General features: G+C 41.5%; 1 protein-coding gene across 1 annotated transcript in view; it reads right to left on the bottom strand.

The window, feature by feature from the left end:
- Positions 1-13,020, bottom strand: part of ADGRE3 (adhesion G protein-coupled receptor E3) — a 66,688-nt gene that overhangs the window by 50,026 nt on the left and 3,642 nt on the right. Inside the window, exons 2-4 of the mRNA XM_066347043.1 lie at positions 10,175-10,225; positions 8,039-8,161; positions 41-196 (exon numbers count right to left, since the gene is read on the bottom strand). Of these exons, the coding sequence (XP_066203140.1) occupies positions 41-196; positions 8,039-8,161; positions 10,175-10,225 (330 nt within the window). The remainder of the gene's footprint in view (positions 1-40; positions 197-8,038; positions 8,162-10,174; positions 10,226-13,020) is intronic.

The raw sequence follows: 13,020 nt of genomic DNA, 5'->3' as shown, positions 1-13,020 counted from the left end.
AAAATGTGGAAGGGTGACAAGAAGACAAAAATTTTCTTACTCTGACAAGTGTTCTCATTGGAATTCTTGAACTGTGCATTCCCAGAGAGGAGTTTATATTCAGGGTCACAGAGACAGTAGAAACTTCCTTGAAAATTCTGACATTCAGCATTTGGTCCACAATATATACTAATGGGTGGTTTACATTCATCAATATCTGGAACACAAAGGAGAAATTTGGTCATTCATTTGACAAAGATTTATTGAGCATCTAGTATTTGCCAGAGGCTGTATCTTTTCCACCAGAGTCTTCCCTGGCTTTCCAAGACAATTAGTTAAGGTAATGGTTGTCTTAGTTCTTGTCTTTCCTCACTGACTTTGGCTGGCTTCTCCAAGAAACAGACATTGCACCAAGGATCCAAGTACAAGTACTTTATTTGGGAGGCAGTACTAGAAAACATTGGAGTGGAAGTGGTAAAATGAGACAGGGATGACAGAAAATAAAGAGGATATTATCAAGCAAGTTTCCACTGTGGGAAGCAGGGTCCCAATTCTTCTGGGAACCTCTGGGAGGCAGGGTAAAGCACATATTTCAGAGTGACCCCATGCAAAGGGTGAGGGAGCTGGGTTACTTATGCACCAAATCGCATAATTTATCAATGGAAGAATGCTCTCAGGGAGTGGTAAGTCTCTTTTACACCCATCCTGAACATGAGCTGAATGGTCTTCAGTAGCCAGAGAGTCAGACTTGGTGTGCAAAGGAAGGGTGGATGCTGAGGGCATTGACTATGACTGCAGTTATTGACCGAATGTTTGTGTCCCCCTCTGTTCATATGCTGAAGCTCTAACCCCCAATGTGGCTATATTTAGAGATGGGACCTCTAATGGCTGTAACTGAGATGAAATGTAGTCATAACAATCTGGTCCTTTCCTGACTGGTGGTGGTGCAGTGGATAGAACATCAACCTGAGATGCTGAGGGCCCAGGTTTGAAACCCTGAGGTTGCCAGCTTGAGCACGGGCTTAACCAGCTTAAGTGCAGGCTCACTAGCTTGAGCTTGGGGTTGCCAGCTTCAGTGTGGGATCATTAACATAACCCTATGGTCACTGGCTTGAGCCCAAGGTCATTGGCTTGTGCATGGGGTCACTGACTTGACTGGAACCTCTCAGTCAAGGGACATATGAGAAGCAATCAATGAACAATGAAAAGTGCCACAACTATGAGTTGATGCTTCTCATCTCTCTGCCTACCTGTCTGTCTGTCTCTCACTAAAAAAGAAAATAAATAGGGTCTCAATGTGATAGGATCAGTGTCCTTATAATAAGAGGAATGAAAGTTCCCTTCTGCCACTTGCATGCACAGAGGAAATTCCATGTGAAGATATAACAAGAAGGCAGACACCTACAAGCAAGAAAGATATTGAGTCTCACCAGATATTAAATCTGCCAGAACCTTGATCATGGATTTACTAGCTTCCAGAAATGTGAGAAAAATAAATTTCTGTTGATTAAGCCACCCAGTCTATGGTATTTTATTATTTCAGTTTTTTAAAATTATGTCAACTGGGTAGTGAAAATGTTTGATTTCCCTGTCTGGTTCAGAAACTTGAAATTTGGGGTTTTTAGAGTGTGACATAGTGCTTACTCAATAGTCCTTCTTGCTTGGGAGGCCAGACTTGGTAACTATATTTCTATTTGTGGTGTAAACCTTGACTTTTTTTTTTCTTTTTATAATGCAAGTACCTAACTTAAGCTCTGATTGCTGAGACATCCATTTCAAAGAGGCATCCTCTTCAAAGTGGATTTCCGATAAAGACACCACCAGATACAGGACTAGACAAAGGGCCAGGCTGCCACCATCACCCAGGCTCCTTAGTTTTAGAGATCTTGGTTGATTTCAATAACTGGCCATTTGACTTGTTTTTTTTTTCTCTTTAGATGCTTTAAATTCCTGCTCTTATGTATTAAATTCATTAATAAAGATTAAGCCCATGAAACCCATATGTACACTCCCCCTATGCACAACTTTGTTGTGTGGCTCCAGGTGTAATTTCCAGATCTTGTAAGTAATAAATCTGTATCTTTTCAAAATTTCCTTAGGGTTATTGCTGAAGGGCATCTTGCAATCATAATAAGAACCACAAAGTCAGTTCATTTGTGACATTAATTTAGAAAGGGGAAATGTCTCACCTGGGGTCAGGCGAGTGTCCCCTAGGCATTTCTAGTGTATAGCATTACTATCCATAGACTGAGACCAGCACAAAAACATCATTTCATAGGCCAGACATGGTAATCTTGTTCTCATTTCTCAGGTACTCTCTTTCTCAGCCTCCGTCTCAGGTAGGGTGATCATGTGACATACCCCTAGCCAATGAAAAGTAAGAATGGTCTTCTGGAGGCTTCTGGGAAAAACCTCATGAAATGTGAGATGGAAGTTACAAGTCACCACAAAAGAATGAGATATGAATTGATATTAGAATTGCTACCTGCAACCCTGTAAGCTTGAAGACAATTTCTGTGATTACTGGGATATGCTTTGATGAATTACTGGGATAAAAGAACTGAACTCAAAGTTCTCAACCAAGGCAAGATAGAATTTACTTGTCAGAGTGAAAGAAATGTGAGATTATGCAATAATTAAGGAAGATATTACCCGTGTACCCAATTTGAAGAAAACATTTAAGAAAGTGCTCCAAGCAAACAACAAACTAACAAGTATGAAATTAGCAAGTACAGCAACCTTAACTTGGGGGAAGATGAAGGGAAGAAGCAGCAAGGGTGAGCAATGAAACGAGATAAAATTAATATTCATGGAGAGAGCAGGTGGAAATGAGAGGAGTAAAATAAGAGCATTTAAAAAACTTAATTTCTTTAGTGGGGAAGGGGAAGCAAGGGTGAAGTGAAGCACCTTGATAGGGAAAACAATGCAGCCTAGTGGGAGAAATAACTGGTAAGTTTTTCAAATAATAAATAAACACGTGCTCGATTATAATAGTAAGAACCTCCAAATAAATAAAAAAGAAATAAAGTTAGTAACTTGATCAAGCAAACACAAATAAGAAAAACACAAACGAGAAAAAAAAATAAAATTAATAAAAATGAAAAATAAGATGGAAAGAGTAACTATATCAATCATTACACTAAATATAAATGGACTTATATACATCAAATATAAATAAAAATCCTCTATTAAAACAAAGACAAACAGATTGGCTGTGGCAGTTTTAAAACATGGCTTCCAAATTATTTGACACTGTTTCCTTTTAAGATATGAGTTCATTGTCTTATCCCTTTGTGTCCAACCGGGCTTGTGACCACTTTAGTCAACAGACTATTACAAAAGTGACACAATGGTATGCTGAGACAAGGTCATAAAAAACATGCAACTCTGCCTGGGTCTCTTGGAAGTCTTTTTAAAATTTATTTTTATTTTTTTATTTATTTAATTAATTGTGTTTACATAGATTCTAGGGTCACTCTGAATGCATCCCCCCCTCCCCCATATTCCTCTCAACATCTCTCTTGCCCCCCTCCATACAGTACCCTTCCCCCTTCCCTTCAGGTTTATCCCATCCTATCATCCCCTTTCCTTCTGTCCTCTTTTCCTCTGCTCCCTTTGGTCCGTCTTCTGACCCAATTCCATTCCTCAGTTCACACTGTTCATTGGATTCCTCAAATGAGTGAGGTCATATGATATTTTTCTTTCTCTGCCTGGCTTATTTCACTTAACATAATAGTTTCCAGGTCCATCCATGTTGTTGCAAAAGGTAGTATTTCCTTCTTTTTCATGGACCCATAGTATTCCATTGTATATATGTACCACTGCTTTTTTTTTTTTTTTTTTTTTTTTTGTATTTTTCTGAAGTTGGAAATGGGGAGGCAGTCAGACAGACTCCCGCATGCACCTGACCGGGATCCACCCAGCACGCCTATCAGGGGGCAATGCTCTGCCCATCTGGGGCATCACTCTGTTGCAACCAGAGCCATTCTAGTGCCTGAGGCGGAGACCACAGAGCCATCCTCAGTGCCCAGGCTATCTCTGCTCCAATAGAGCCTTGGCTGCGGGAGAGGAAGAGAGAGACAGAGAGGAAGGAGAGGGGGAGGGGTGGAGAAGCAGATGGGTGCTTCTCCTGTGTGCCCTGGCCAGAGATCGAACCCGAGACTCCTGCACGCCAGGCCAACGCTCTACCACTGAGCCAACCGGCCAGGGCCTATGTACCACTGCTTTTTAATTCACTCGTCCACTGATGGACACTTGGGTTGTTTCCAGATCTTCGCTATTGTGAACAATGCTGCTATAAACATGAGGGTGCATTTCTTTTTTTCAGTCGGTGATATGGTGTTCTTGGGATATATTCCTAAAAGTGGGATGGCTGGGTCAAAAGGCAGATCCATTTTTAATTTTTTGAGGAATCTCCATACTGTTTTCCACAGTGGCTGCACAAGTCTGCATCCCACCAGCAGTGCAGAAGGGTTCCCCTTTCTCCACATCCTCACCAGCACCTATCATGTGTTGTTTTGTTAATGAGCGCCATTCTGACTGGTATGAGGTGGTATCTCATTGTGGTTTTAATTTGCATTTCTCTAATGATTAGTGATGTTGAACATTTTTTCATATGCCTATTGGCCATCTGTATGGCCTCTTTGAAGAAGTGTCTATTCATTTCTTTTGCTCATTTTTTGACTGGATTGTTTGTCTTCCTGGTGTTGAGTTTTACAAGTTCTTTATAAATTTTGGTTATTCACCCCTTTTCAGATGTATTGTCAAATATGTTCTTCCATTGTATATCCTTACTTGAACCCTGACCCCTAAGATATATCCACTAGAGCCCCACTCTGCCCCCTTCTCTACCTCAAGGTGGAATTAGTATCTCCCACTTCCCTTCATATCATATTTAATCAAATCAAAGCAATTATCAATTTTAAAGTAAACCATTCTTTTATGTTCCATCAAAATCTAAAAATTTAACTGTGACACAATGCTTCATCCATCCTGCTTTTAATTCCTTCCATTGTGGTCTTCATTTCTGATATTGTATTTGTCACCTCCTACTGATTCTTTTTTAATATTTCAATGTACTTTTTTATACTTGCTATCTCTTTATTTAGGTTTCATAATGACCATCCATTGTTGTTCTAAGATCCCTAAGCATCCTAACAATCATTATTTTAAACTCTGTATCCAGTAGTTTGGTTATTTTCATATCACTCAGTTCATTTTATGGAGGTTTCTCTTGTGGTTTCATTTGGATTGCACTTCTCTGTCTTCTCATTATGTCTGTGTTTGGGTGTGTTGTTTGTAGAGCTGGTTGAGTCTAGGCTTGGTGTTGTTTGCCTCCAATTTTCAGTTGTGTTATTTCTAGGTCTCCTTGGGTTGGTATCAACTGTTGTTTGTAATCCACTGTCAGATTTGGCTTTTCTAGTAGAGCCACTTTGAAATCTTGATTTGTTTGTTTTTTTCTCAGTTTTCTTAACTGGGTGGTAGTCTTGTTTACAGACCTCAGCAGGGGGCTTATTTGAAACTGTATCCAGGAATGTGTGGGTGTAACTCAAGACTTTGAAATCCTGATCTGCCATTTATTCTCTCCCAGGGTGGGGTGCTTTCTCAGCTTCATAGGGGGAGGTGTATCTCAGATCTCCATGGAGACCTGAGTTACTGCCCCTCCTCCCTACTTCTTGTTTTCAGCTGTGTCTTGTTGCACTGATTGGAGCTGGAGAGATGTCTGGAGATGGGTCACCTGGAACCACTTTAGTCTTGTGTTGTGTGGAAGGGTCAACCCCCCCCCCCCCCAGCTACGGCTGCCTCCAGCACTGGATGAGTCAGCTTCTCAGATCATCCCATGAATTCCTCTGCCCATCACCGTCTGTCTCTCTCTCCCCTCTTTTCTTTTGGAAGACAAGCCAGCCCTTTCAATACACCTCGTTCCCAGGTCCCCAGGGAAGTGGCTGTGAGTGATATTTTCTGCTCTTTTCCTTGGAATGAGAGCCCTTCTGAGCTCTCAGCCTCACCCCCCCTTCATTCCTGTAAGCAGGGAGACCCACTGCTCCTCGGTGCTCCCTACCAGGCTCGGTGTGGCTTCTTCTTTGCTCCTTGGCTTTTGAGAGCTGTTCTTGTAGTCCAGAGTTGGTTTTTCATGCTGATTGTTCCTAAATTAATTTGTAATCCTGTTTGGTGGTGTGAGCTGGGAGTCTGTGCATCTGCCTACTCTGCTGCCATCTTCAGGTCAAAGAGCCTCTTGGAAGTCTTAATTTTAATCTCTGGAAGCTCTACTGTGGGACCGTCCCCCTTCGAATTGAGCTATCAACTGTGAGAAGTTAAAGCTATATGGAGATATCTGGTATCAAGGCTCTAGTTGACAATTCCAGATAATTCCAGTGTTTGAGTTAGCCTAGCCCAGGTGTAATGGGGACTAAACTGTGATTAGTCTGACTGGCCATAGAATGGAGCTAAATAAGAATGTACTAATAATTCAGTTTGTTACTCTTATACCATGATTCAATAGTATTAATTTAATGATCAAAGTTTTATATTCTGTAACAAATAAAAAACATATAATCAATCCTGTATTTTCACCTCTGGTCAAGTTCTCATTACAGTTGAAAGGCTTGTTCTCCTCTGGAGCTTGCACATCAGTGGTTAACATCCAAGCAAGAAGAATAAACATAAGTGGGAGCTACATGAGTCCACTTTGGTCCCTTTTCTCCTTAATCTCACCACACTGAGGCTTGTAATTTTGATTCTCACTCAAGGCCAAAAGGGCAACCTGACTGCAGGGATGTATGGGCACCTGATACAGAAGACAATGACTCTAATTTATAAATTACTTGCTAGTTTCAGTTCCTGTAACAATCAGAGAATCAGACTGCAACCTTCAGATATGCCAGCTCTAGATTTGCTGACCTTCAATAACAAATTGTGTGGGTTCCTTCCTCTTCATCTTACTCCAAGAGAGAGAGGGATTTTATGAAGTTCACTCAGCTAATTAAAAAACTGTCTGTATTTTATGGAGGTCCAGTTGATTGGTGCCTATTTCCTCCTAAAAAATCAAAAGAGTAAGCCATTGGCTTGCATTGGGCAAAGAAGAGATATCTACTCCATCTGCACATTCCAAATTTCTTGGACAAAGGTGAGCAAATATTTCCCAAGAACTAGAGGTAGGTCAGATGTGAGAGATTTCTGGTATGGGTTTGTTTAGGTTCTGTCTAAAATGGTCATCTGGAGTGGCAAATGGACTTCAGCAGGAAGAAGCTGGAGGAATTACATAATTCTTCCAGGATGAGGAAGGTGTAGGAAGAAACATGCTGTTATCAAGGGAATTTCAGGGCAGTGATTGAGTGAGAGGGGTATTATCTTCATATAACTCAAAAGGCTCTCATGAGAGAAAATGTTACAGCTCAGGAACATAGAGGATAAGTGGCATCAATAGCATCAGCTAGGTAGAGAGTTTCCTATTTTCCTTTCCTCTTTCTTCTGGGTTCCAACTGTAGCAAGGTCAGGCAAAGAAGAGGAGAAGTGTTAAGTGGGAAAGAGAACTGACTTCAGGCTCCCAACCAGGAAGGAGTTTGAATTAGGTGAGGGAAATAATTCAATATTAACTCAGGTCTTGAGTGTTTATTCTTTCATAGGGTTGGACCTTTTAATTATTGAGTTGGGACTGCATTTTGCATATTAAGAGACCATAAAATTTATATTAGAAATATTTCTGCCTAAGTTTTTATTGTCTCTTTGCCATGACGTCAGTGAAAATTCTCTCTCTTCTTAACCTAAAGACATTTATATGATGCTTTATAATCCATGAAGTACTAACACATTCATTACCTTATTCAATTTCCCTAACACCCTCATGAAGTCAGTATTATCATCCCACGTTGTGGGGGAGAATACTAAGACCTAGCTAGGTTCTGAAGAGCCCCCTTTGCTGACTTCATGAAAGCGTTTCTGTCTTGGTGAAGGCTGAGTGGTAGTTTTCAGCATTGCACATTGCTGTTACCTCCCCACAGCACTTATGCTGTCCACCTTCCAGTTCCAACTCTGGGTTATTTGAAAATTACCTCCTTACCTTCACATATCTCCAAGGGGTATGTGAAAAATTTCTTCCCAGATTGAGGAGTATATCCAGAGTTGCAGGTACAGTATGTGTCATTGACACAGAAAGAATTTTGGGGGCATGAAGGACAGGTACCTGTGGTGAAAAGAGAGGCAGGTAAGATGTCAACTGGGTCAAAAACCCTCCAGTTATGATTTGGCTTTGTTTCTGAGCAGGGCCTCTTGAGTCTGAGGGAGCCTGCACGTTTTTCCTTTTGTGAGATCTCAGTACAGTAAGAAAATTAGAGATACTGTTCATATATATTATGAAGTGATCAGCCTGGTAAGTCTAGTACCTACCTGATACCATACATAGTTACTATACAATATTATTGACTAGATTCCCTATGCTGCACTTGACATCCCTGTGACTGTTTTTACAACTGACAGTTTGTACTTCTTAATCTCTTTCGCTTTTTCAGGCATACCCTATCCCCTCATCTGGCAACCATTAGTCTGTTCTCTGTGTCCAGTAGTTTGTTTCTGTTTTGTTTGTTCATTTATTTTGTTTTTCAGATTTCACACAGAAGTGAGATTATATGGTACTTATCTTTCTCTGTCTGGATCATTTCACTTAGCATAATACCCTCTAGGCCCAACCATGTTGCTGTAAATGGCAAGACTTTATATATGTCTGATTAATAAGCTGTACACCTGAAACTATATAATATTGTATGTCTAAAATAAAAAAAAAATCTAAAAAAAATTAGAGATGCCAAACCCAAGTTACAGAAGAGTGTATGATATAGGATTGGGGTTGGCATTAGACAAATTAATTTTAACACAAAAATTTCAATGCAATATAATTGTGTTATTCTCAGAATCATTGCAGAATTTATAAAAGAGGAATGACTTGGTTAAGAATTGGGACCCCGGATTCAATTCTTGTTTTACCACTTAATAGCTATGTTTTTGCACAAATGTCTTAAATTCTCTGTGTCTCATTTTCCTCATCTGTAAAATGGGTCATTGTGAAACATGAATTAATACATACAAAGTAGTTTGGAAAGTGTCTAGTACATAATAAGTATTAGCTATGATTATAAAAGTTTGATGTTATAGGGTACCATGGAATGTATATTCTGTTAATGGTATATGTTACCTTTGTAGCCCTATGTATACTTAGTCTTTTTTTTTTTTTTTTTTTTACACAGAGACACAGAGAGAGAGTCAGAGAGAGGGATAGACAGAAATGGAGAGAGATGAGAAGCATCAATCATCAGTTTTTCATTGCAACACCTTAGTTGTTCATTGATTGCTTTCTCATATGTGCCTTGACTGTGGGCCTTCAGCAGACTGAGTAACCCCTGGCTCGAGCCAGTGACCCCGGGTCCAAGCTGGTGAGCTTTGCTCAAACCAGATGAGCCCACACTCAAGCTGGCAACCTTGGGGTCTTGAACCTGGATCTTCTGCATCCCAGTCCGATGCTCTATCTACTGCGCCACCCCTATGTATATTTAGACAAAGATACACTAAATATCTTAATTTGAGGCCAGTTGAGAATGAATGGAAAGAATAGAGCTGAAAAAATATTTCAAGCTTTGGGCCTAGGGAAGAGATATGAAGGCTGTAAAGGGTTTGTGGGAGTGGGTTCTGGGAATGCAACAGGGGAGCAGTATGCAGAGCTTGGCTACACAGAATGCATCTCCGGCTATAAATGCACAATCTCAGGACCCATCCTAGACCTGCTGAATCATATTCTAGTAGATCTCCAAGGGATTAAAGCTAATCAGAAATGATCTTGTTCATTTTGTGTTGATGTGTTTATGATCAGAATGAAACAGTGACCATCATGCTCTGTCTCTCCCCACTAGTGTTTACTTCATGAGACTTTGCTTTATTCACTGTTCTGTCTCTGCATCGGGAACATTGTGGGTACTAAAAGCAAACAACTAGACTAATAAAAGTAAAATTAAAAAAATTAAATGATATACAAATTTGATGAAATGATCAATTAAAAAACTAACACAGGAGCAAGCCTGTGCAAGTTCTGTTCCCCAAACAAGCTTCTTTTCTCCAGCCTGATGGAAGCTGTCGGTGGCCCCGGGTTCATCCTTAGTCCATACCCGCCCTGGTCTCAGACTTTGGGAGTCAGGCTTTGAACACTCACCTTTGGCCTTCTGAATCATGATTCCTGAAAAACTCAGCAGAATGCCGAGTCCTGGAACAGGGAAGCAGAAAGGAGAGACATGAAACTATTGAGGAAAGAGCCCAGGGATTTCTCCAAGAGCTATGTGTCAGTTATCTATCACTGCAAAACAATGCATCACAAAATGTAGCAGGTTAAAACAACAACATTCATTTTATTATCTCTCATTTTATTATTATTTCTGTGCACCAGGAATCTGGGAAGAATTTAAGTGGGTGGTTTTGGCCCAGGGTTGTTTTTTTGTTTGTTTGTTTGTTTTTACAGAGACAGAGAGACAGTCAGAGAGAGGGATAGATAGGGACAGACAGTCAGGAACGAAGAGATGAGAAGCCCAGGTTTCTTATATTGTTTCTGTTTAGACAGTGGTTGGGGCTAGAGTGGCTGGAAACTGTCTGGGTGCTGTTGTCCCCTTATGATGTCTCAGGACTTGGTAGTTTGGGCTTCCTCTCAACATGGTGATCTTGGTCAGGCTGTACAGGAGTCAAAATTTATCTCATCTTCACCAAACTAGCCCACCTGTATCTACAGCCATCACCTCACTTGGCAAACAGAGACTCTTCCGTTACTAGGACCTACTTTTTAAAGGTTTATTGAGGCCTTGGCTGGCTGGCTCAGTGGTAGAGCATCGGTCCAGCATGTGGAAGTCCTGGGTTTGATTCCTGGTCAGGGCACACAGGAGAAGCGACCACCTGCTTCTCCACCAGTCTCTCCTCCTCCTGAAGCTATAGTTCAAATGGTTTGAGCAAATTGGCCCTGGGCGCTGAGGATGGCTCCAAGTCTTCCCCTCAGGCACTGAAATAGCTTGGTTGCCAAGCAATTAAGTAACAGCCTTATATGGGTAGAGCATCACTCTGTAGGGGACTTGCAGGATGGATCCCTGTGAGGCCAGTAGCTGTGGCCACCATCACAGCCTCCTGGCCTGTGTAGGTTCATATTTAATTAGGACAGATTGTAAAGAAACAATTGAGCTAGTAACTGGTGGGCCATTACCTTTAATCCTAGCTCAAACCTGGAGAGTAAATACACACAGCAGGAAAACACTTCCCTTTCCATTCAGGGCTCCCAAAGCCACTGACTCATCCGAGTTTTCCTAGAATCAAAGGCCCCACCAGCCTTATTCACCTCTGTTCCCCATCTCCTTCACTTTGCACTAACTCTGCACAAACTGGCTTCTTCAGCACTCCACCATCTTGGCTGCCTCTCCTCTGCAATGCTGATGGCAGGAACAGAGAGAGAGAGAGACCCCAGCCTGCTTTATTTTATAGTGTAGAAAACGAAAGCCTTTAAGCCAATATACGAATAAGGAAGTCTCTGATACAAAGCCACTTATCTGAAACATAAATGGGATTCCTTATAAGAGTGCACCAGTCAAGGGCAGGGGTTCCCAAACGTTTTACACAGGGGGCCAGTTCACTGACCCTCAGACCATTGGAGGGCTGGACTATAAAAAAAACTATAAACAAATCCCTATGCACACTGCACATATCTTATTTTAAAGTAAAAAAAACAAAACGGGAACAAATACAATATTTAAAATAAAGAACAAGTAAATTTAAATCAACAAACTGACCAGTATTTCAATGGGAACTATGGGCCTGCTTTTGGCTAATGAGATGGTCAATGTCCGGTTCCATATTTGTCCCAGCTAGCCGTAACAAGTGATATGATGAGCTTCCAGAGCCGTGACGCATGTGTCCTGCGTCACTGGAAGTAGTATTGTACATGAGCGATGCCGCGCTTTGCGTCCTCTCACTGTGCTCCTCTCACTGACCACCAGTGAAAGAGGTGCCCCTTCTGGAAGTGCGGTGGGGGCCGGATAAATGGCCTCAGGGGGCCGGGCCGTAGTTTGGGGACCCCTGGTCAAGGGTGTGGGGAAAAGCTTAGTTTTGAAAAGATTTTAGTATTAGAAGAATGTTGAAAAGATCTTAGTATTAAAAGGGTGGAAAAGGCTTAGTCTTAAAACTAAGCCTTAAAAACCCCCCACAAAAAACAACCCTCCCCCCCAAAAAAAAACTAAGTCTTAGACCAGGTGTGGCCAACAGTTTTTGACCCCGGGCCAGATTAGAAAAAAAACTTTTTTCATGGGCAGGATGAAATATTAAAATTAAAAAATGTTAAATACAAGAATGATTCATTTAAGTAAACAAAATTTTATTATGTAATTTGTTTATGAATAAATGTAAGTAATTTAGTACAACAAATTAACAAAATAACTAATGTGATGTGTTGAGGCGCTTTGCATCGCCTATTATTTTTTAAATATCTGGCTCTATACTTGTAGTAGCTATTCTTTTTTTTTTTTTTCCCCTGTATTTTTCTGAAGCCGGAAACGGGGAGAGACAGTCAGACAGACTCCCGCATGCGCCCAACCGGGATCCACCTGGCATGCCCACCAGGGGGCGATGCTCTGCCCCTCCGGGGCGTCGCTCTGCTGTGACCAGAGCCACTCCAGCGTCCGGGGCAGAGGCCAAGGAGCCATCCCCAGTGCCCGGGGCCATCTTTGCTCCAGTGGAGCCTCTGCTGCGGGAGGGGAAGAGAGAGACAGAGAGGAAGGAGAGGGGGAGGGGTGGAGAAGCAGATGGGCGCTTCTCCTGTGTGCCCTGGCCAGGAATCGAACCCGGGACTTCTGCACGCCAGGCCGACGCTCTACCACTGAGCCAACCGGCCAGGGCTGTAGTAGCTATTCTTAACACAGCCTCCAAATGTAAGTCATTCAGTCTTGATCTTGTTGTACTTTTATTTAGATTCATTAAAAAAAAAGTTCACAAATATAAGTTGAGCTGAAGATTACTGAAGATGCCATAGTT

The sequence above is a fragment of the Saccopteryx leptura genome, chromosome 1, assembly GCF_036850995.1.
Source record: "Saccopteryx leptura isolate mSacLep1 chromosome 1, mSacLep1_pri_phased_curated, whole genome shotgun sequence".
In the NCBI taxonomy this organism is placed as follows: Eukaryota; Metazoa; Chordata; class Mammalia; order Chiroptera; family Emballonuridae; genus Saccopteryx; species Saccopteryx leptura.
Note: the sequence above shows the minus strand (reverse complement) of the source record. Positions and strands in the feature narration are given on the sequence as shown.